General features: G+C 46.7%; 1 protein-coding gene across 2 annotated transcripts in view; it reads right to left on the reverse strand.

The window, feature by feature from the left end:
- Window positions 1–540: 540 nt before the first annotated feature.
- The window catches only part of zdhhc5a (zinc finger DHHC-type palmitoyltransferase 5a), a 38,898-nt gene continuing 16,088 nt past the window's right edge, over window positions 541–23,350 (reverse strand). For both annotated transcript variants that reach the window (XM_042215215.1, XM_005949661.3), the window contains 10 exons: window positions 15,726–15,847; window positions 14,268–14,425; window positions 11,310–11,482; window positions 10,844–10,946; window positions 10,347–10,438; window positions 9,952–10,078; window positions 6,915–7,023; window positions 6,006–6,115; window positions 3,196–4,298; window positions 541–2,166 (listed from right to left, as the gene is read on the reverse strand). In XM_042215215.1, coding sequence (XP_042071149.1) covers window positions 1,926–2,166; window positions 3,196–4,298; window positions 6,006–6,115; window positions 6,915–7,023; window positions 9,952–10,078; window positions 10,347–10,438; window positions 10,844–10,946; window positions 11,310–11,482; window positions 14,268–14,425; window positions 15,726–15,847 — 2,338 coding nt within the window. In that variant the 3' untranslated portion in view covers window positions 541–1,925. The remainder of the gene's footprint in view (window positions 2,167–3,195; window positions 4,299–6,005; window positions 6,116–6,914; window positions 7,024–9,951; window positions 10,079–10,346; window positions 10,439–10,843; window positions 10,947–11,309; window positions 11,483–14,267; window positions 14,426–15,725; window positions 15,848–23,350) is intronic.

Raw genomic sequence — 23,350 nt, forward strand, 5'->3', positions numbered from 1 at the left:
CCACACACACACACTACTCACACACACACACACTCCTCACACACCACACTACACACACACACACACACACACACACACACACACACACACACACACACACACACACACTCTCACACACACACACACACTCTACACACATCACACTACACATCACTACCACACACTCTCACACACACACACACACACACACACACACACACACAACTCAACTCACACACACACACACACTCCACACACTCACTCACTCACACACCACACACACGCACACACCTCCACACACACACCCACACACTCATCACACATCACTCACCACACACATCTACACACACACACACACACACACCACCTCACACACTCACTCACCACACACACACACACACTCACACACACACACCACACTACACCTCACACACACACACACACTCCACACCACACTCACGACTCACACACACACACTCTCTACACTACACACACACACACACACACACACTCACACACTACACAGCACACACTCTCTCACTACTCACTCTCACTCACACACACTCTCACCACACACTAGACAGCACACACACACTCTCTAATGTGTATACATCCTGTTTTCATCCCTCATCCTTTCCTACATTTATCTGTAGTTTGAAAGTCTGACATTAAAAACAAAGGTTAGAATCAGAGCACCATATGGCACCTGGGTCCCTTTGGATCAGCGTGTCTGCTGATCTTATTTTGCATTACTGTCAAACTGTCACTTGTCTTCTGCAGTTTTTCCAACTAGCCCACCACTGAGAGTTTCCTGGTGTTTCAGCTCAGCCCAGTTTATTTATGCAGTACCTGAAGGTAACGACTGATCCTGATTCAGTTTCGTGGTCAGACTGTTTTCTTTAGAGTCACGTTCAAACACTGACTCGCATCTGAAAGTGAACGGATGGGCCTTTGCTTTAAACGAAATATCCACATGATTATTTGCAGACTGCATTTACAATCAGTACACGTGTCCCATTTTAAACCATTTTTAAGCCAATCAAATGTGATGATTTCAGATGGAATGACCTGTGCGTCTGCAGCCAGACATGGCGGCCTACAGGGTTGGAGTAGTGCATGCTGCAGTCCACTTTTTATTTTTTTAAAAAACAGGAAACCACATTTAAAAACACATCCTGTACAAACATGGAATCATATTCACATCTAGGAATAAATGGACAAATGAAGCAGAGAAGTCTGCTCGTGCCCCTCCCCTTCAAATCTTACACTGTTCTTTCCTCCATCAGGAACGAACTCAGAGTTCATCATCATCGAAGCAGAAAGGTACAGAGCCGCTAACAGCTCCCTTTGACTGGTTTCAGGATTACACACACGCACACACACACCTGTGGTCCAGTGCCACCTGACTGTGCTCCATCAGGTGGATGCTGCTGGTAAAAGCACGCTTTACCTGCACTCCCCCTGGTGTGACTCATCACCTGTCCTGGGGGAGCCCTCTGGGTTCCACAGTTTCATGATCTAGATACAAGTGTGAAAATGATGAGGTCTAAAAAAGAGGGAGACAACCAACATCAGGTAAACTCAGCTCGAGTCCAGACCTGTTCCAGAGTGGACCCCGGGGATCCAGCCCCCATCCCTGGCAGTGCTAACGCCTTTTCGCTGCTATGCTTGTACAATGCCACACACAGACCTAAGCAGAAGTGAGCACCGTGGGGTCTGTTTGGACCAAGAACTAGTCTTTTCTAGCGCAGCGCCTGGGATTCTGCCTCACTTTAGACCAGGTTTCTATTGGAGGGGCTGCTCAGTCACACAGCCAATGAGAAGTAAGGTCCAGGTCCACAGCAGGAAGCTGTTTTTTTGGGTAAAATCTTAATTTGTTCCTTAGCGGGCATAAAGACGTAGTGCTACGTCCACTTTGTCCCACTGGTCCTGAGGCCGACTGCCAGTCAGACTGAAATCTCATAGGTGGTGCCCCCGACACCAGTCACCTTCTTCACCCCGCTGCCTTGGGGCTTGTGGGCAGGACTCAGCATCAGTGCTGGGCTGGGACAGGCTGCTCTGGGCGGAGCGGATGTGTTGACTGGGTGACAGGGAGAGGAAGGGGCGGAGCAGGAGGAGGTGGAAGTTGAGGAGAAGGGCTGACCTCCATTAATCCGACTCAGAGATTTCATCTGCATCAGCTCATCCCTGATTTTAGGAAAAGACAGAAAAGAACAATTTTACTGAAAACTGCGGGCTGCAGCGTGTTAGCCATGTTAGCTCTGCTGCTAATTTCATCACTGAAGCTCGGCTACATTTGGATGGATGTCACCATTTACTACATTTAGACCTGAACACATTTCATGTTGAACACTGGAGATGAAGGAATGACTGGATCGCTTTGATCGGTGAGAAAGAATTTGGCGAGTCAGAGTGGACGTAGTTACGGCGTGCGTAGTTCCAGAGGGAACATGGACACACAGTTGGGCTGTTGCGTTACCGATGGTGACAATAAAAAGTGTTTACGCTGATTGGTCCTGTGTATGAAAATACTGGCGGTGGGCGGTGCTACCCTCAGCCATGTCGATGCTATAGTTCACATCAGGTCAACCCAAACCAGGGCTACCAAAGCTAGCTTTAGTACACAGAGGTCAGTAGTTTGTGGACGGTGAATCATGCTTTTCACTTCCCTTTAATAATCGTAGCTACAGAAACACCTTGGCAGTACACAGGGGTGGAGTACGTGTACACAACACAGCGAGCAGGACGGAAAAGAACAGGAATGAGAGACGGGACAGACAAACTGAAAACGCCGTCATGCAGCGGCTAGACTGGGCCTCAGTTTAACAGCAACACTGTGCTGCTGCTCACGCTTCCTTCAGATTTCACTTCCTGTGCGGTTAAACCGAGGAGCAGTAAAAGCTTCTCCCACAAACACTGGGCTCCTCAGTTTGATTAAAGTCAACATCACTGCACGTCAAATCATGGTGACCAAACAGACGGTAGCAATAACGCACAAGACAACAAACAACGCACAACAGATGGATGGAAGACGAGCAAAGGGAGAAGAATGAGAAACTCACAGGAAGTCTGGCAGGATGAGGAGGAGGAAGAGAGAAGGGAAGAGGAGGAGCAGGAGCAGGAGGAGCAGTCAATCAGGTAGTCAGGTTTCAGGCGAGCAGGCGCTTTTTCAGTGTCAAACCAATCGTCCCGACAAAAGCTCAAACTCATACTCACTTCGGCACTTGGATTCCTCCTCCTCCCATCCCTCCGCCTCCACCTCCTCCTACCCCCGCTGCGTTTGCTCCGGCCGACGCCGAGGCCTTGCGGACCAGCCGGTACTGCATTTCGGCGGCGGCTGCACTTGAATAGGAGAGCGACTTGCCCAGAGGTGGGGGGTGTGGGGAGCGGGGAGGATGCGTGGTGGAGGAGGAGCCCAGAGGCGTGTCGGTCGAACGGGTGCGATAGGGGTAGGCGTGGTGGGGCCCTGCGTGAGGGGCAGCAAAGCGTGGAGGACGAGAGGTGGAGGAAGAGGACGAGGAGTGATGATGGTGGTGGTGGGAGTGGTGGTGGTGATGGTGATGGTGGTGGTGGTGGTGTGGGAGCGGTGGAGCAGAGGTTTGACCGGCAGGCGCTGCAGGTAGGTGGGGCTCGCCCAGCAGGCGCTCCCTCTCTGGTGGAGGCGGTGGGGAGGAAGACGTGGAGGATGAGGAGTGATGGAGGAAGGGGTGGTGGTGGTGAGAGGAACGGTGGTGGTGGTGGGGTGACTGGGTGGACTGGGACTGCATCTCAGCCTCTCTCTGCTGTGACGACAGGAAGGGGGAGCTGTAGCCACCACCCGCCGCTGGCGTGCAGGGTCTCCCACCGGAGACGTCGGGGGCCACCGAGCTCACGCCCACTCCTTTGTCAAACTCATCGCCGCCTGCTAGCAAGCTGTCGTAAGACAGGCTCCCGTTGCGAGACGGGTGGTGGGGCGGGGGTGTCTGATTGGCTAAGCTCTTGAAGCTGGCGGAGGTGGTGGTGGCCTCTGAGACGTGGACGGTGCCCGCCGAGGTGTGTGTGGAGCTGGAAGATCGCGACGCCACTGCAGACAGGACGGTGGGGTCAGAGAAGGAGGGGTAGGAGCGCCCGCCCAGAGAATAGCCAGGAATGCCGCCTCCTCCCTCTCGCCCCACCTCCCTCCTCTCCCCTCCTCCTCCCCCTCCCACTCTTTCAGACGACGTTTCCCTCCGATCCAGGCTGGGCTGCGAGCGGAAACCAGGCTGCTGGCTGGCCTGGAGGAGGGAAGAGGTGGAGGAGGAAGAGTCCCTGGCACTGCCGACGCTCTCCCCTCGACTTAGCTGGAGGAGCCAGAGGGAAGAGGAGAGAGAAGAGGGAAGGTGAAGGGAGGCGGAGGGAGGAAAAAGAAACAAGAAGAAGCTCAGCACATGAGGGAAGGTTAAAGTCATACTGCACTCTAGCGCTGACAGCCTGACACAACAGCCACCCCTAACCAACGGTGATTAGTCAGGGGTGGGTCATCTGAGCAGAAGGCCGGTGGTTGGCCTGTGCTTTCACAAGTATCTCAGTGTATCCATCAGAGTGTGTGTGCACGCTAGGCTAAGAGAGTGCTCCAAGTGCTCGAATAGAGTGAAAAAGCATTAAAAGAACCAGCCCATTTACCAAACTGCTCTTTGTACAACCCTGACTGTCCAGATGAACTCGGCAGCTCCATCATCGGGGTGGCTGTAGCTCAGGTGGCAGAGCAGGTCAGCCACTAATCAGAAGGTTGGTGGTTCGATCCCAGGCTGCCTCCTGGCTGCATGCCAAATATCCTTGAGCAAGATACTAACCCCGTGTTTGCCTACTGGTGGTGGTCAGAGGGCCCAGTGGCGCCAGTGTCCGGCAGCCTCGCCTCTGTCAGTGCGCCCCAGGGCAGCTGTGGCTACAATGTAGCTGCCATCACCAGTGTGTGAATGTGTGTGTGAATGTGTGTGTGAATGTGTGTGTGACTGGATGTAGTGTGAAGCGCTTTGGGGTCCTTAGGGAGCGCTATACAAATGCAGGCCATTTACCATCATAATGTTCATTATAACCATGCCAGTGTTCAGACTTTCTGGATCCTGCTATTGTGCGCTGTATTTGGAGCTTCCTGCGCTCTGCCTGTTTCAGTAACATGTCAGTCAGAATGTCTGAGATGGTGAAATGATGGCGTTCGCTGTATTGACACTGATGCTTAAACACTAAAGAGGAATCGTACAGAGCTACAACCACAGTCACTCAAAGCCCTTTTCCATTAGCACCTACTTGGATCATGTCGATGTGACTCAAACTATTACGACTGCCACCCAACGCGCGGGGGTCGGTGTAGCCACAGATCTTGTGATGTCATTTGTATGCGACATGAACACCACGACAAAGGAACACGTCAAGGCTCAATGTGTGTCACACTCTGCATTTCCCCACTGCTGTGCTTTAAAAATGGTGGCAGTTTCTCTCATGACGTGTCGAGTGACGTCCCGACTGGCCAATCGTTGGCATGCGGTCTGCTGACATCACATTTTCAGATCACTTGGGACCCCAGGTAATGGAAAAGGGCTACAAGGCACAAATCTAACCAGGAAGAACTAACAAAGAAACTGAGGAGTGATATGGACCAGACAGGGGCACAAATACTGAGCAGAACCAGTGTATTTATGGCAGTCCTGATTGCTTCACGTTCATATCTCACTGTGTTCAAAGAACGCTGCTGAGACGGAGTCGTGAAGTCTGTTTTCAGTGGTTTCATTACAGTATTTCAGCCACGTCCAGCGCAAACAGAAGGAGACAGGAAACAAGTTAAAAGGAAGATAAGAGGAGGAAACTGCTTTCAGCACAATCACTTACTGATCAACAGAAAGCCACTGAGAAACCAAACCAAGATGGCCGACAGGAAATCAAAAGGAGAAAGAAAAATAAAAACCAAAACAGAAATGGAGATGTTAGATTAAAAAATGATCAAAGAAGCAGGGACGAGTGGAGGTCCAACCTGACACGTAGCACACACTCTTGCATTCTGCGTGCGTTACCTGGTTGGCGTAAGCATGTGTGAGCGCCGTGTGGTTCTTGCCAGGGCTGTACGTGGGCCTGTATTTGTACATAGTGGGAGTGGGAGGGGCCTTGTTCAGCAAACTGCACTCTGGAGGGTGGAAAGAGAAACAACATGAGCACAGAATCTCCTTCATGTGCACTGAGCACCATTAGCATAGAAGAGCTATAGGTGAGTGAATGCAGAGTTTTATGTTTGGACACCCTGCATGATGATACTAGCACCGCTTCTTCTGACAGCTAACAGCCATTCAGGTTTTGTGAGACTTTAGTCCGTCCTTCTGCAAAAGGTCTTGGGGTGTCCTGCATGCGCTGCTTTGAAACATTGTCCAATATTCTTAGATCAGAGGTGTGTGAGGTCTTCGTGAGGTGCGTTTAGGATCCTTCTCCTCGTTTTTAACCTTCTGTTCATTTACAGAGACGCTGTCACCAGCGCTCGTTTCAAAGCTCAAACCTCTGACGATGAATTTAGAGATTTCATCATATTAGTGCAACACAGCTGCTGTTTTTAATGATACTATGAAGTAACACATAGTATCCCACAAGCAACCCTCTGCTGCTTGTGGGACTCTAAATGTTCACAGTACTGGCAGGGAGCTGGGGATACTGGAGCCCATCCCAGCTGTCAACACAGACAGACAGCCACTCACCTCCACATCCAAAATCAGCAATTAACGTAATCTCCTTCATGACAGTGTATCCACGCAGCCACAGGGATTCGAACCCAGGACCCTCGTGGTGTGAGGCACCAGTGCTAACCACAAGCCTCCAAGCCTCCCGATGAGGATAAATATTAAGTCCTTTGAGCGTGGGTTCTCAAACCTTTGTATGCAACTATATGTTGACCAGGAAGCAGACAAACTGCAGCAGACAGAGTAAGAGCCAATCACCCTCTGTGTTTCCTCTGGTAATTCCTGGGTAGCGGAGCTCTGGTTTAGGAGGTGGTGGTGGCTCAGCGTCACAGGACTGGCTCTCCATCATTTCCAGACTGGACTTTGACTGGAAAGAAGAAACGCGAGCATTAGAGACAGAAAGTGACAGAATTACCCATCTGTTGGTGAAATACAGACATTCTGTGACCAAATCCGAACAGAAAAGTAGAAAGAAGCCTGGGGTCACACCCAGATGGACTTTTGCTGGGTGGTGTGAGTAGGGATGGGCATCGAAACCCGGTTCTTGTTGAGAACCGGTTCCCACTGTTTCAGTTCCTTGGAATCGTTTGCCATTTTTGCAAACGATTCCCTTATCGACTCCAGTCGCCCCGAACGACGTCACCACGTTGCGGAGCGTCATTTACATGGCAGGAAACACGGCGGCTCAAACGCTAAAAAGTTTGATTACACTTCACGAGAACAGATGACAACAGGGCAACTTGCAATACTTGCAAAGCAGATATTTCATGTAAGGGAGGAAACACTACGAACATGCAAAAGCATTTGCTCACAAAGCACGCGATGACCTTAAATGAACGTCGTGTTTTTAATTCCGCTCCGGACTCGTGACTCTCAACCCAGCAGCAGCGGTAACGTTTGCACGTCCTCTCCCGTTAATGCGGCAGGTAAATAATCAACTAACAGTGCATATTATGTTAGCGCGATCTGCCTTATTACAAACCTGCCATTACTGTGTGTTTAGTGACCATGATGAGTCGGAATCGTGAAAATCTTATCAGTACCCATCTGTAGGTGTGAGGCTGTAAGAAACTTTATGTAAACTTTGTCCATGTGCAACTTAAATGAAAATGTTCCTGACTGTAACACAGGCAGAGCCAAAGGTCAAAGACTGTGTGAAAGAACAAATTATCCATCCATCTCCTGCTGCTTATCAGGGTTTGGGTCACGGGGCAACAGCAGCAGAGAAACTCAGCCTTCCCTCACCAGCCACCTCCTCCTCTGTCCTCATCCAGGAGGACACTGAGATGTTTCCAAGCCAGCCAAGTGATATATTCTCTACAGCAAGGCCTCCTCTTAGTAGGACATGCCTGGAATACCTCACCCAGGAGGCATCCTAGTCAGAAGTCCGAATAACCTCAGCTGGCTCCTTTCCATGTAGAGGAGCAGCGACTCTCAGGCTACGTCCACACGTACACGGGTATTTTTGAAAACGGAGATTTTCCGTTTTCGTTTTAAAAAATAATCCCGTCCACACATAAAGGCAGAAATGAAGGAAAACGCTGCTATGAACATGCCAAAGCAGCAGGTGGCGCTAGATTCCTAACCGTGCAGAAATGTTGGCCAATCAGAAGTCTAGAAGCCTCGGTGGGAAAAAGTAAACAAAGCTGGGGCATAGAAGCAGAACAGAGTCGTATGTGTGGAGGGACAGTAACTGTGTATATGTAAGCATTTAAACACTGCAGAGAGTAACAGTAACAGTATTGTAGAAATTCATTTCACCCAAACAATAACGTGGCGCACAGTGTGACGTCACAAAATGCGCACACCTTTGACGCTGCGTTTTCTCCGTTTTTCTCGTCCACACGTAAACGCAAAAACCGAGTTTTCGAAACTATCCACCCTGGCCGGAGTTTTTAGAAATCTCCGTTTTCCGTGACCGAAAACGCCGTTTACGCCGGGCACGTGTGGACGTAGCCTTGAAGGGAAACTAATTCCTGACACTCTGATCCACAACCTCTTTCTTTCGGTCACTAAACAGAGGCTGTGCTAAATTGACAGCTTCCCTTTCATGCTCATCTCTCGCTTCACCACAACAGATTGGTACAGCATCTCCATCACTGAAGACACCGCCCCAATCTGTCTGTAAACCTTGCATGCACTCTCCCCTCACTCGTGGACTCGAGATACTTGAACTCCTCCACCTGGGGCAGTAACTCATCCCTGACCTGGAGTGGGCGCTCCAGTCTTTAGTGGCTGAGAACCATGGACTTGGACTTGGAGGTTCCTGCTGTCATTCCCTCCACTTTACACTCAGCAACAAACAACTCCAGTGCAAACTGGAGGTCAAAGGAGGCCAAAGGAACCTCATCCTCCGCAAGAAGCAAAGATAAAATCTTGCAGCCAACACTGTGGAGACCGCTTGACTCTATAAAAACTATGAAAGGGTCTGTGACAATGTTGAATGGCTAGAGCCACACTCCACTTGGCCTGCCAGTACCTGTCAGCTGCCTGTGGACTCCCAATAAGATTCCTCCTTCAGCCTGACGGCTCACTTCACCTCCAGTATTCACCATCTGGTTCTGGCACTGCCGCCACGAGAAGCACCGAGGATCGTGCAGGCCCCATTCCTTTCAGTAGCCTAAGCAAGAGGTGTGGAGCATGGTCCACTCGGACTCCGTGTCTCCCTGAGGAGAACCTCTGCCTGAGGTGTAAGTTGAAGATCTTGCTGACTGGGGCGTCTGTCAGACATCCTCAGTTTTGGTCTCCCAGGTCTGTCAGCAGTGACAGCGTTTCTGTGTCCAAGCCATGGCCACAGCTCTGATATACGTTTACGTACGATTACAAAATCAATCATCTACCTGCGACTGGAACAAATTATTCCATCCATTTCCTAACAAGTACAATACTTGCAGGTCTTTAGCAGTTTCTTACAGCAACACAAAAACAAAACTAAACAGAAACAAGATAAAATACAAACAACACCAAGAAAAAGGTGCAGCAAACAATAAAAACCCAAACTCAATAAATAGGACCCCATTTTTGCATCCTTAGCTCTGCAGCACGCAGCCTGATGGATGTGGTTGGGTTTTTACTGCTGTGACCTTACAGGATTTCTGCCTGTTGAATTTTAAACAGCTTTTAAAGCTCTCGCTGCCATCTGGACCTGCCTATATGCAAACTTATCAAGTGCAGATTTGAATGAGAAGCACAGCTCCCTTACATAACACTTGTTTATTACCGGCAGGCTGAAGCAGCCAGCACAGCACAGTTTGTGGCACGTTAGCTTCACGAGCACCTTTGCTGCACCTCTTACCCTGTGCAGATCTCCCTGTATGCCATTGTCCAGTATCTTTGCAGCCAGCTGGGCCTCTGTCAGCTGTGGCCGAAGAAAAGGAGGCTGCAGACTCACACTCTGTGCACACTTTCTCCTGCCCAGATACCTGCAGAGAGCATTCACATCAGTACAGTGCTAATGATTGGTATCAAATCCAAATTCCTCTTAATCCTACATCTGATCACTTTCAACACTAACACCAAAGCAACAGCTCACAGATTGTTTAGTTTCTCACCAGCTGTTTCTGTTATTACACTATTCAGTGGCCAGTTTTAAGAAATTCATTTTAAAAACAGGAAGTGTGATGAGCTACAGGGTAATGCTCTCGACACTCGACAAGAGAGTCCAATAAAAAGGGGAAACAAAGAACGGACCTGGGTGCCTGTGAGCTGCAGAGGACATGAGAGACATTCTTCCAACAGCCATTGGTGAAAGGGTTAACACCTCCTCTGAACTTCCCCGTTACCTGGAGACAGACACGTCACAAAAACTTACATGGAGAATATAACAATGCGGGGGTGGGGGGTGGGGTTAAATGGCTGTTAACCTGTATCCACTTTCAAATTAATGCATTCAGTAGGACGCGAGGACCGTTTGAAGGATAACCACCGTCTCTCTGCCAGGAAAACAAACATCCTTCCCTATGCCACAGTGCACAGTGGAAGGGCCAAAGAGGACCTTTTTCCTTGCCACTGTCACCGTGGGGTTGTCTGATATTTGGGGTTCTCTGTCTGTGATCTCTACCTAATATAAAGTGTCTTTAAACAACCGTTGTTACAAATTGGCACTATATAAATAAGACTGACCTGAACTGAATGAGCTAACTCCTGGGTTCCTGGTGTACATGTGTGCAACACTGACTTCTACTTACTTGTTCGTTGGTCGTCCTGCCTCTAGCCACAAGGACTATGTGGAAGCCAGTGAGGCCAGCGACAGGGATGAAGAACAGGCCTGCGACACACATTACTGCGAGCCTGAGAGCACGGGTGGGGGGTCAAGGACCTTAGCATCTTAAACATTACATTCAACAGATCAAGGCCTATGGAGAGCAGTGATGGACAAAACAACATGTGGTGTGTGTGGGGCGAGCAAAGCCAGAATGTACTCCTGTCCTAGGCCAGTTTATGCAGATTCATGCGTTTATATCGTGTGTTTTCATTCTCATTCAAAGATCAGATTGGGTGGGGTTGGACCATCTTTTCTTAGGAAGCTACGTGAAATCTTCCCACGCCACAGTGGGGGGGAAAAAAAAAAAAAAGAGTGCCTCATTTAAACAACTTAACTCAGCAATGTAAAACCAGATTAGAGTACCAGATCCACGGGACATGAAAGGATACGTGACAATGGCGTGCAGGCGGTCAATGTTCTGCCGATGGTAGAGGATGAAGAGCAGCCCAAAGCCAAACACAGCCATGATGTGGGCTGTCAGAGACAGCAGGAAGAGAAAGAAGTAGCGGTAGTTTCTCCTGCCGATGCAGTTGTTCACCCACGGACAGTGATGGTCGAAGTCCTGCAGAGTCAGGGGGACATTTAAGACACCGTCAGAGGAGGCTGAAATAGGAATGCAGCCATTAAGAAGCATTATTTCCATGCACCACCTTTCCTGTCTAACCTCATTAAGTCCTCAACAGATACACAGAACTGTCATCTGCAGGTTGGGAATGTGACATACTTTCACCAGAATACTCTGATTACAACTCTCCCATGTGATCCCAAGAGAAGAGGCTTGAAATATTGTACAACTGCATGTTCAGAGGAAGGTCACAATATCAACAACTGTTTAGTGCTGAGATCAGAGATCTTTGGTCATCTGCTGATACAAACACGGATCCAACACCTGGACTGCTGCAGATGAGCAACGCAGATTACCTTTGAACCTGGAACATTCAAATAGATTCAGACAAATGCAGAGTGAAGAACAGAGCCTGGGACGGACTGCCAGTGCTCTATCATGGAAACCCTGTAAACGACTGACTGTCTGTGGGCAGCATGCCACTTCCTGGGTTACACATGCACACTCACACAGAGCACTAAGGAGTAGGGATGGGTACCGGTATCCGGTGCCATTATGGTTCTGACATAAACGGTAGTAACCAGACATAAAGCAGCGCACATTTCGCTGCTTTATTTCCCCTGAGATGTCATACACTTACACTTCATACACAGGTACGTACGTTCTTTTAGAGCAGAGCTACAGATTAAAACGCCCAAGGTGAAGCGGTCAAAGTCTGGCTGTACTTCACAGCAAAAGATGCAAACTCAGCAGCAACAAGTGCTTTAAGCTGATACTGTGATACTGTCAAAGGAGGTAACACCTCGAATCTGATGAAACACCTGGCGACGCATAGCGTTTCTTTAAAAGAGCACATCTACTGCGGGTGTGGTAAATCTCCCTTAGCGAGTTAGCGCGGATCGCCCCGTGCGTGGGGCTGGACCGTGCTTATCATTTTGCAGAAAAAAAGAGACTGCTAAAAATAAAAACACGAGAGCTTTTTGGACAAAGTTTGTGCTCTCCATTCTTTAAGCACCGGTTTGAGCACCGGCACCGGTTCAAAAGTACCGGTTTGGCAGCAGATAAAACCTAAACGATACCCATCCCTACTAAGGAGCTTGGAAAGAAAAGCGTCTGGACTTCTTTAAGTTGCTTGAAGATGTTTCACCTCTCATCCGAGAAGCTTCTTCAGTTCGAGGGTCAAATGGTGGAGAGTCCCAGATATAAACCTAGTGGGAGTCTCCCCCCACAGAGGGACAAAAGGACCCCTGGTGATCCTCTACCTAATCACACGAGCTAAGGTGTGAAACTGGGTGTGGGTCACAATCAGCCAGAGTTTCGGGTGAGCTCATTGTGAAACCTGGCCCCACCCTATCATGTGATTTCCTGAGGTCAGATGGCCCAGGATGTGAGTGGGCGTTAAGGCGTCTGGGAAGGATCTCAACACTGGATTATAGATGGCAGACAGTTGGTGTCGTAAGCCCCGCCTCTGTTCAAAGATGGCCGCTCACAGTGGACATAAATGCTTCTTTCACTCCTCTTTCAAACCATCTGTCCAAAATGTGAACATTGGCATCCTTGAAAATTGAGTATCCCTCTTGGTGAGTTACTCCCACAGACCTTAGACTGTGATGAGCTGGATGACTGAGAACCTTCACAGACATATTGCACAGAGCACACAATCCCAAGGTCAGCCATATTTGATTTTGGCCTGGCAACCAGTTCTTTACTGGATTAAGGACAGTGTGATTTTCTCCTGTTTGCCACTGTAACTGGAGAAAGAGACAGTGAGTGCTGGCTTAACGTGGAACGCTGCTAGCTGCATGTTTCACTGCAGCTCTCTGCCAATGGGGGAAAAACATGTAGCTGACACTCAGAGAGGAGTCGATCGGTGGATTTAGGTAGTCAGCACTTCACACCGGTGTGCCCAAATAATGTTTCCTGGCTTTTAAAGCCTATTCGTCGTCAGGTTCTGTTCCACACACAGTTACTTAAGAACTTAAACTCGGCTCAAACGTCATGTTGACACACCTGCAATGACACCTCTAAATATTTAAACTGCAATCGGCACGAGAGGTGCCATCATCATCTTCAGCTTGTCCTCTGCAGTAGAAGGCTGCAGTGTGAATATATCAGGCCATTTAAGATTGTGCACTGAGTTTAGAGTCATGTCTCTGAGACAGCGAACAGATAGAGGTGCGTCATTGCTGTCTTGCCTGATGATGGACACGAGGCAGCCATTCTGTGGAAACCATTAGCAAACACGTATGTAGCCTGAGAGGCCCATCAAGACCATTTTCACTGGCTTAGCATCAGCTACAGTTTGGCTACACACGTGCCCAGTGGAAGGAGTGTAAGTAAGGAGTAGATACTGAAACATTTTCAGGTCCAAAACTGCAGTAAACTCCTGTTACAGGTCGTGCTTGAGCTGGAGTACCGTGTTATTCAAAGGACGACTACAGGCTGTCCAACTCGTTTGCACCCATCAACACTGGCACTCCTCCTTCCATCATACACTAACAGGACAGCTGCAGAGCAAAGACATGTCCTTGAGTTACATCTTCTAAACACATCTAAAGATTTATAACAATGATGATAACCACATGCCAAAACCAGCCGGGCGAGGGTTTGAAAGTGTGAAAATCACACGTGTGTTGTGGACACGGCTCACTAACCACAGACGCATACAATGATTCAGACTGTTTCAGATCAAACTGGGCTGTTTATAGTGCAGGCTTACTCAGCGTGCAACATTCAGACTGTTCATAAGAATAAATGAGTAAATGTAAAAAGTCAAACACACCTCAACACAGTTGTCACAGACAGAACAGTGGGAGCAGCGTGGCGGCCTGTAGAAGCGGCAGGTTGAACACCACTTCATCCTGACCTGGATCCCTCTGATCTCCACCGTCTTGTACAGTGGAGCACGGAAATCGTCTTCTTTGTCCTCGTCCTCCTCGGCTGCACAGAGAACACACACAATCCTAAAACTGACGATCTATTGGTCAAAAGTGAGACAGTGAAAGTGCCAAAGCTCGCAGCTGCCCACTCAGTCCACCCGAGTTTGACCGTAGGCGTCCACGTTCAAATGATGGACTACAAAGAAGGTTTCAGTCTGTAGAAACTATTTACTCTTTCATAGCAACTGTTTTTTACAGTTTTAAACAAGCCAGTCGTGTGGAAAGGGCCACGGGTCGCCTCTCCATGTCAGTGCCGTTCAAACAAAGGGCCCTCTGACCCCTCGGTATTTTAACAATCCTGTGACTACACTGAAACCTCATCATCTCATATTTCGTGTCAGACTTTTCACCTCAGACTCAGATCAAAAGAAATAAAAAACAAAACAGAAATGAATGTAAAATATAATGTAAATTCACTGGTGTTGGGTTGCCTAGGAACACACGTTCTGATAAGAGGCTACTCTGACATGAGCCAGAGATAGCTAGCTAAAAACACAGAGGACTGCAGTTAAATAAAAAAGCAGAGCGTGTGACTGAACGCATGGACAACTGGGTGGATGGAAGTTCTGAACTGTGGGGATCCTAGCAGAGAATCCACAGTGTGGAGAGCTAATCCCACCAAATAAAGAGTCAAATCCAGAACAGCAGCGTGGACGACGGGGCGAGGCGACCGCATGCAGATGTGGACAACACGAACGCTTTTTGTAGCCAGCTGTGAGGCCAGTTTTAAAATCTTTAGTATAACTAACAACACACGTTATCCAAAAATCATAATGTTTATGTTCCGTAATAATTACATTATTTTATCTGTTAGCTGTTGTTGTGTTCACCATAATGATCTAAATGATAACAACTAATCAAACCTAAACCGTGTCAAAGCTTACTTTACATGAGGAGAATCGGATTAAAATGAACAAGCGACCTTAAATGATGCCTGCTGCTAAACTTCACAGCTCCACTGTATCCATCTCAAGAGTATGAACAGACCTCACACCACAATGAGGCTTTTGTGTTCAATTTGGAGTTTCCATTTGTAGCTACACCCTGGTGGTGGTGATGGGTAGACGGCCCTTTTGAATTTTAGATGTAATTTTGTTTTCGACAAAATCAAATTAGAAGGACGTAAGACATCCCAACGACTGAGCCGCGGCACGCTTCCTGTGCAGCGCGCCTCACTGAGGTGCTGCTGCGGTCTGCAGCTTTAATCCATCACTTCATCCAAGTCCTGCCTGTTCGACACAACTTACCTGTTTGGTGACACCCAGCATTAAAGGCATTCATTCAACCATCCGTGCACTCACCTCGGGGGAAGATGCCAGGGTCCATGAATGTGGCCATACAGAAGTTAGCCAAAACGAAGAGGAAGATGATGCCATTGTAGATGGGGATGGCCACTGAGAAACGCTCTGAAAGCCACGGACACCTGAAACAAGACCAAGCCTCACGTTGGAGATGTCCAAACAAATGCATTACAGAACTGTTAGAGCTGAGTGTCGTTAAACGTGAGGCTGCGGTCTTTGTAGCAAAGCTGCAGCGCCATGTGTTTTGTAAGGAAAATGTTTATAAAGGAGCTGTTCTGCTAACTTCCACTATTTGTCTATTCTTGGATCTATCAGAACAGCACCCTGGTGTGCTCCTGCAGGGATCGATCGATAGATAGATGTTCACTATTTTAATTACAGATTATATCAGTAAGGAAGCTGACTAAATATTAACTGATAACTCATGGCAAAGGGGTGGGATCAAATAAGTGTTTACTTCTTCCCACTCACTTTCAACATGTCAGGGCTTGCAAAATCGCTAGCCCGACGTCCCGGAGCTAGCGATTTTTCCAGTCGGGCTACCAAAATCTATCTCTGCCCTGCCCGTCGGGCTATTGTAGGAAGGAAAAATATATGTCAATGCTTTTGCATTCTTTCAGAAATGTAGCTGGGTAATTATGTCATTGGCATCGGTGAGCCACTGTCAATATGTGACATATTGAAATCGCGTTTGAATTTGCGCTTGTTTTTTTGCTTTCACTTTGCAATCGTGCGAACTGTGTATAGAGAGCGACAGCACTGATCTGTGAGTGATGATAATTTGTGCACCAATTCCTCTGACATCGTCTTATTAATCGTTAGCTTACTATGCAAACATGACAAGTGAAATCTCCCGCAGCTTAAACATGTGAGAGGTTGATCGCGCAGAGAATCGCTGAGCTTATGTGAGTGCGTGTGTAAAGAGCAGAATATTTCAGTTCTGCTGAGCCAAATAAGACAGGTCAGGGTGAAGAAGTGACAGCCAAAGAAAAGCTTACCACAAAACGGAGAAGTTATGACAAATCAGACTATAAGGCAAAAAGAAAGTGCAGCTTTATGGTTTCATGGACAAAAGAATTTCTGTGGCTGCAATATGACGAGCTATAATAACCAGGGCTGCACATAAGTGGTCCGCAGGTGCGCATTCGCTGTCAAAATAAAAAAAAGATAAGAAGTTGCAACGCGTGTTTGCATACATAAGATTTTCTGGAGGAGGACAGACATTTGTTTAGAACTCTTAAAGATGTCGAAGAAGCTCCTTTAAGCAATTACTTGGATGTTCCTCCACCTCCAAAGAAATGTCAGAAGGAGTCCGAACCACAAAAGAAGCCGTATTCTCGGAAAAGTGGTTGCAGGAGGTGAGCTGGCTTCAAACAAATGATGAACGCACAGAGATGTGGTGCAGAATGTGCCGTGAAAATCCCACTCTACGGACAAAAACAGCTTTTTATATGGACGCAAACGCGCGCTGCAACTTCTTATCTGGTGCGCGTCTTTTATTTTGACAGCGAATGCGCACATGCGGACCACTTATGTGCACCCGTGTAAATAACATAATGTTCTGCCGGGTGTGTTGTTGGTTTTCTCTCGATTTCTGAGTCGACAAGCGCCTTTGTTACTGGGACCAGTCATTTTAAGAAAGGCCCCCATTAGAACCCATGAGAAATGCAAGAAATGCATTATTGCTCAGTCTGCAGTATCTTTCCCAGAACAAACACCAATGCAAATAACATAACTAAAAATAAACCTGAAAAATCTAGTTTAGAACAGCTACTATGTTGCAAAGAGTGAACTACCACTGGCACAATGCAGCAGTCTGTGCAAACTTCAAAAGCAAATGGCCTCGATCTTGGTTCCACTTGTCTCTTACCCGTGACTTCAGTGGAAATGTCAATTCAGGCTCTGACACAGACTGATTCATGTCCTACACAGTTCTTACAAGTTCATAGAAATTTCTGTTCAATTAGAACCAAGTATTTGAGTTGATGATTGTAATTTTTATACAATGTTGTAATTTGTTTTTCAACAATTTTTTGATTAATGTTTTGTTTCCTTTACAATATTATACTTTAATGTATAATATTGTAAAGGAAACAAAACAGGAAACAAAACATCAATCAAAAAATTGCTCTCTTTTTTATTCGGGCTACTTAAATTTATTTTGGGCTAAAACTGACGAGTCCCTGCCCGAAGGGCTACCAGGGGTTTTGAAAGTTTGCGAGCCCTGCATGTAAATGAATCAGAACAGTAGCAATATTGAAAAGTATTGACTTTTGTATAGTATTTTTTTCTCTCTTATTTTCTTTACTACATGCACCTGTATATTGTTTACATGTTTGAAATAAATGAACAAACAATAAACAATAAACCACTCTGGATGCGAGTGGTCCAGTGCTGGACGCCTTTGAAAAACAAAAGCAACATGAATTATGTGATCCTGGATGGTAACAATCATGATTTTAAAATCTGGATCCTTCTGATCCTGAACTTGTGTGGGGCGTTTTTGGTTTTGTTTTTTGTTAGTTATTAGACACTGGGATCATAAAAAGACCATCTCCATTTTAACTGTCATACACGGCAACATGACAGAATACAGCAGGGGGAACAAAGACTGGCAGACCAGATGATGAGCTTTTGTCAGGGTGACAGATGTTGGCCTATTTTCTCTTCACTAATCTGATGCACAGAGCTGACTGACCACCATAATGAGCCCCCCTCCCACGCACGCACGCACGCCAATCTGACATATTCATGTTTCTCCTACAGAGGACACACGCCCACTATTTTTTTCCTCACACTTCCTGACACACGTGCACACCAGAGTGAGGTGTTTGCAAGATTACTGATAATAGTCTGTAACCTCATTGGCTTAGCATTCTCACACTCACAGAGTCTGCTTACCCCCCTAAATGTATGCTATCATGTGTGTGGCAGGTAAGTGAACCTGTTGGGAACATCCTGGCGGGTTAAGGGGTTAATGTCAACAATGAATTGGGGGTGAGGTTGCTCAATACTCCCATGGTCCTTTTGTTCCCCTCTGGCATCACCAGTGGACGACAACATTCCCACCATGTAGCAGGGGAGGTTCTCCACCCTCCACAAAGCACACAACGTGCACATGGCACAGTGTTTATAGCTTTGGGACAAAAACCACCAGTGGGATAAAATAAATACATACTGGCAGCTAGTGCTAGCCCTCAGGATCATTTCAGTGGCCACCCAGCAGCCAATGACTCCATTGGCCTTTTACAGGTAAGAGGCAAAAATGGAAACAAGTGTCTCTGCAGATGCACCGTCACACTACAGTGGAGCACTGAAGTACATCACACACAAAATTCCTCTGCTTTCTTTTATTTGATGATGATAGACCAGTGCGCCCCACACACACACACACACACACACACACACACACACACACACAGACACACACGTACGTTTTGTGTGTCTGGACAGGAGGAAACCGTACCAATGCAGATTGAATTTATTATCATCATCATTATAATACAGTGTTGTTATAGTCATAATAATTATTATTAAAACTAGAATACATTAGAGGAGCAGTGAAATTGAAATGGTCTGGACTGGCGAGCTACCACTGCTTACTTTGACCATCAATGATTTGTGACGCGGCGTCCATCAGCACAACCCTAACTGGACGTGCTGGGCCTCATTCATTAACGTGTGCACAGAAATGTTCTCGCTCTGCACGCACACGTAAACCAACAGCTGTGTTCGTGAAACCTGCTCATCACCAACTCTGTTCCCACCACCATGGAGATGCTAGTGAGTGAGAATCATTCTGAGTGGATCGTCTGTGGTACTGGGAGTATTTAGCTACGTGCTGTGGCTCAGGTACAAAAAAGAAGAAGAGTTTGAATCAAAGTTGATTATTGAACAAGATTAAGTGTCGGACTGGGCGTCGTCACTGATTTCTACCACTGATCCAATTCTGATTCACAAGCTCCCGATTCGATTCAGAAATATTATAACTCTGATCATTTATCAGTACATGTCCACATTTTTGTATCTGTGTATACAAACAAAGCTGACGCTGTGAGACTTCAGAGGTGTGAACATCACAGCAGATGTCTTTGTGTCAAAGTAACTGGGGATAAAACATGAAGGAGATTTTCCTGGCCTGGCTTTTATAGCAGATAATAAATCCACCAATCAACATCTGAACATTAGCTGATGCTGCTGAAGAGAAGCGGAGCAAAGTTACAGAGTTTGATCAGAGACACACAGCTGAGAGTTTGTAATTTGGTATAATTTTTAAAAGTTTACATTTCTTTGACAACAGTAGGCTGATGCTTAATAAGCAGAGAGTAATGCAGAAACAGATTTGAGACGGGAAACTGTTCTTGAAGTACAGAGAGAGAGAGAGCTGTGCAGGAAGTGTGATTTTATCGTGGTGGAAGCAAAACAGCAAAGGTCCGAGATGACGATGCTTATCAAACATGAAGTGTAGTTTGGAAATCCTTTTGCTGCTGGTTCAGTCAGTTTTAGTCGGAGTTACTCAACCTGCAGCATCAGAATCTGTGAGATGTCTGCGTTCAGCACCCGACGTGTCCACGATCCACGCTGTGTGTTTACCTCTTTGTGTGGACGCCGTGGACTACCGGCGCTCATTTCCTGTTTTAGCTGTTCGCCGGTTGTTGACGTAGTTTTGTGAGCTTTAAGCTGAGATTCTGGCATTTCTGACAAAATACATTTATATTTAAAAATCGATTCAGGATTTAATGAATCGATGTCACTTTATTCAAACTAAAATCGATTTTTAAACCCACCCCTTATTCACTGACCACCTGAATGAAGAGCAGGCAGGAAGCAGAAGATTAAAGACCAGTGCTCCCAACATTCATAAGAAGAGGAGCGACTCTGGTTTTATATGTTAAACATTAGGGAGGAACACATGAGCATGAGTGTGAAATGGTTGGTAATCCTACTGAAGCAGAACAACACGGCCGCTCTTTGGAACATGTTACAGGTATGCACTCCGTTTACATGTGATAGTCACATTTGACTTAATTACTCACGTACGGCTGGAAAAAACATTTTAAAATGTTCATTAGTTTAAGTTAAACAATGACTTTTGGCTCCCAGGTTGCTGCATGAAATATTCATGCTCAGTTTGTGTGCACTCGTTTGTCTATTAGCAGCAAACACATCGAGTGGCTGCCAATTCATTATGACTAAAAAAAAATCTTTACTGTAGCTCTACAGTCATTACCAGCAACCAGTTCCTGTCAACTTTTAATGTCAGAGAGAGTGCCACAGGGTGCTGAAGAGTTTAGAAAAGAGTTTTAAACCTCATGTTTGGTCATAAATGAATCTCTACGTCATGCATGTGCAGCCAAAACCAAATGTAATGATTGCATCTGATATTTTCATCATAATATAACTAATTAACGCATTTACACAAATTAATCTGCCATCACAGTCAATGCAATTAAAATTTTTCACACATTTAACGCATCTGGAGTGCAGAATGCCTCAAAATCCCTGAAATGTTTCTGTCAGCGCATTTCATGCAGTTTGTCCAAGTTCAGTTACCTCCCCACATGCCCGACTGGGCAGTAGGTCTGGTAGTGACGGGCAGCTGAACCAATCAACTCAGTAGGAAGATGATAAACGCACATCAGCCCTCTCGACCGGACATTTGAGCATTAAAACAAATAAGACGGAACAGTCGGCTGACATAAAGTATTATGCACATTGTGCAAGAAGGAATTTTCTTTTCACCGAATCACTTCCAGCTTAAAATATCACATTGACACGAAGCATACGTTAGCCGGGGATGCTGCTAGCACTTTGCGACTGTGGTGGGGCCTGGTTTGCGGTGCTGTGCGGACGCACCTGCACGGCATCCGCAATCACGCCCACCGTGTTAAAAACACGGGGACTCAGGGGTTGGTGTGTGTGTGGTGTGACGTGAATTAAATAAAGTTGGTTCTGAACGTTGCTCTGTGGTCCCGCCGTGCCTTATTCACGCCACAGCGACAAACCACTCAGGGAGCATCGGGGACTCAGTAAGTCTACCTCGGACACTGACTGACGCCAAGTGGATCGCAACAAACTGCAGACGTGTTAATATCACTGAGAACAGGCGCTTTACACAGCTTTGGTTTGGGGGTGGGCGATATATCGAGGTTTTTTTTAAAAATATTGATATATTTTCATACGAGATATAAGATGTGACAATATCCTTCATATCGATATAGTCTATGTTACGTTATAATTATACTTGTGGAACCACAAGTTTGCCTCTCTTTCGTCCACTTTTGTCTCTACGCAACGTTACTGGGCCTCGCCTCTCCTGCACTGAACACACGGATCGCCCCGTGCGTGGGGCTGGACGGCGTCAACGTGTTAGTGAGCTAACCGCGCTAACGACATGCATGGCCTAAAATCAACAGCACGCCTTATGTATGAATTCTGGTTGTGCTTACTGACCGCAAACCGTTTTTATGTGATACATGGCGCTCAGCAATCTGTCAATAAATGTTTTAGTTCGACTTTGCTAAGCTACGGAGCTGCAGCGCTTGATGGATTGTCGGAGCATTACGGCTACCGGCAGGGGGGGGGGGCGGGGCATGAAAAGGGGAAAAAACAACAACGCTTGGACACTGCTAGCACGGGGCGCCCACACAAACACAAAGCAGGAGATGAAGCATCGCTGAATATGTTTCCAAACCAACTTCATTCTGAGCCAAAGACTAGAAAATATGGTGAAGCAAATCTGCCCTTTGGCTTCACCTGCACAGGTGCTGAGGTAGGCCTCCCTGCAGGTTCCCCTTCTTCAGGAGCAGCGCTGGGCTGTTTAAATCACAGACAAACAGGATCCCACATTCTTGATCTTTAGTTCACAAACACTTGTTGTAATGACTAACTGCTCCTGACATGTTGGAGATGTTTGCTCTTTATACAGTAAAGTTACAGCAGGATGCAAATAACATCAGGCTGATCCTGACACAGTTTGTTCCCCCGGTTCAAATCACAGACTAACAGGATCCCACAGCTGTTTATGTTTTTGAACACATTTTGCACAGAGAGAAAAATGTATTGACAGCAATGTTGAACATTATTACACAGGAAAAAACAACCACATGTAAAACAATCACACTGTGACGCCTCTGCCTTACTAAAACAGATGCAAGGATAGCTGCAAACACTATAAAGCACGTGGAGACAAAGTTGTAACCTGGGGCCCGTTCTTCGTACCTCGCTAAGTAAGTTAGCTGGATTGATTGTTGACGATTTCGCGTGATCCTGGATCGTTCGGTTCCCCGAAGCTCATCCGGGACTTGCTGTCATAGCAACAGAGCCGTAAGCGTAAACCTGCTCGGGAGCAGGTTTACTTTATGTAAACAGGATTAGATCGCGGCCACGCAGGTATGTCCGCTTCATTTATACGAAAGCAACAGCGATATTCCACCACTGTTTCACCATAAATAAATAACATCAATGTAACTAAAGATAATGCAGCACCTGATCCTTTATTGATGTCACACAGATACATACAGGTCATTTCCTAAAAAAGGGAAATGTACTATTAACATTCTATTACATGTATGTGATTATTACAGATGTAATTCATATTTCAGAGTAGCAATTGTAAATTACTT

This window comes from Haplochromis burtoni, unplaced genomic scaffold, assembly GCF_018398535.1.
Source record: "Haplochromis burtoni strain Fernald_Lab_line unplaced genomic scaffold, NCSU_Asbu1 Contig_682, whole genome shotgun sequence".
Classification (NCBI taxonomy): domain Eukaryota; kingdom Metazoa; phylum Chordata; class Actinopteri; order Cichliformes; family Cichlidae; genus Haplochromis; species Haplochromis burtoni.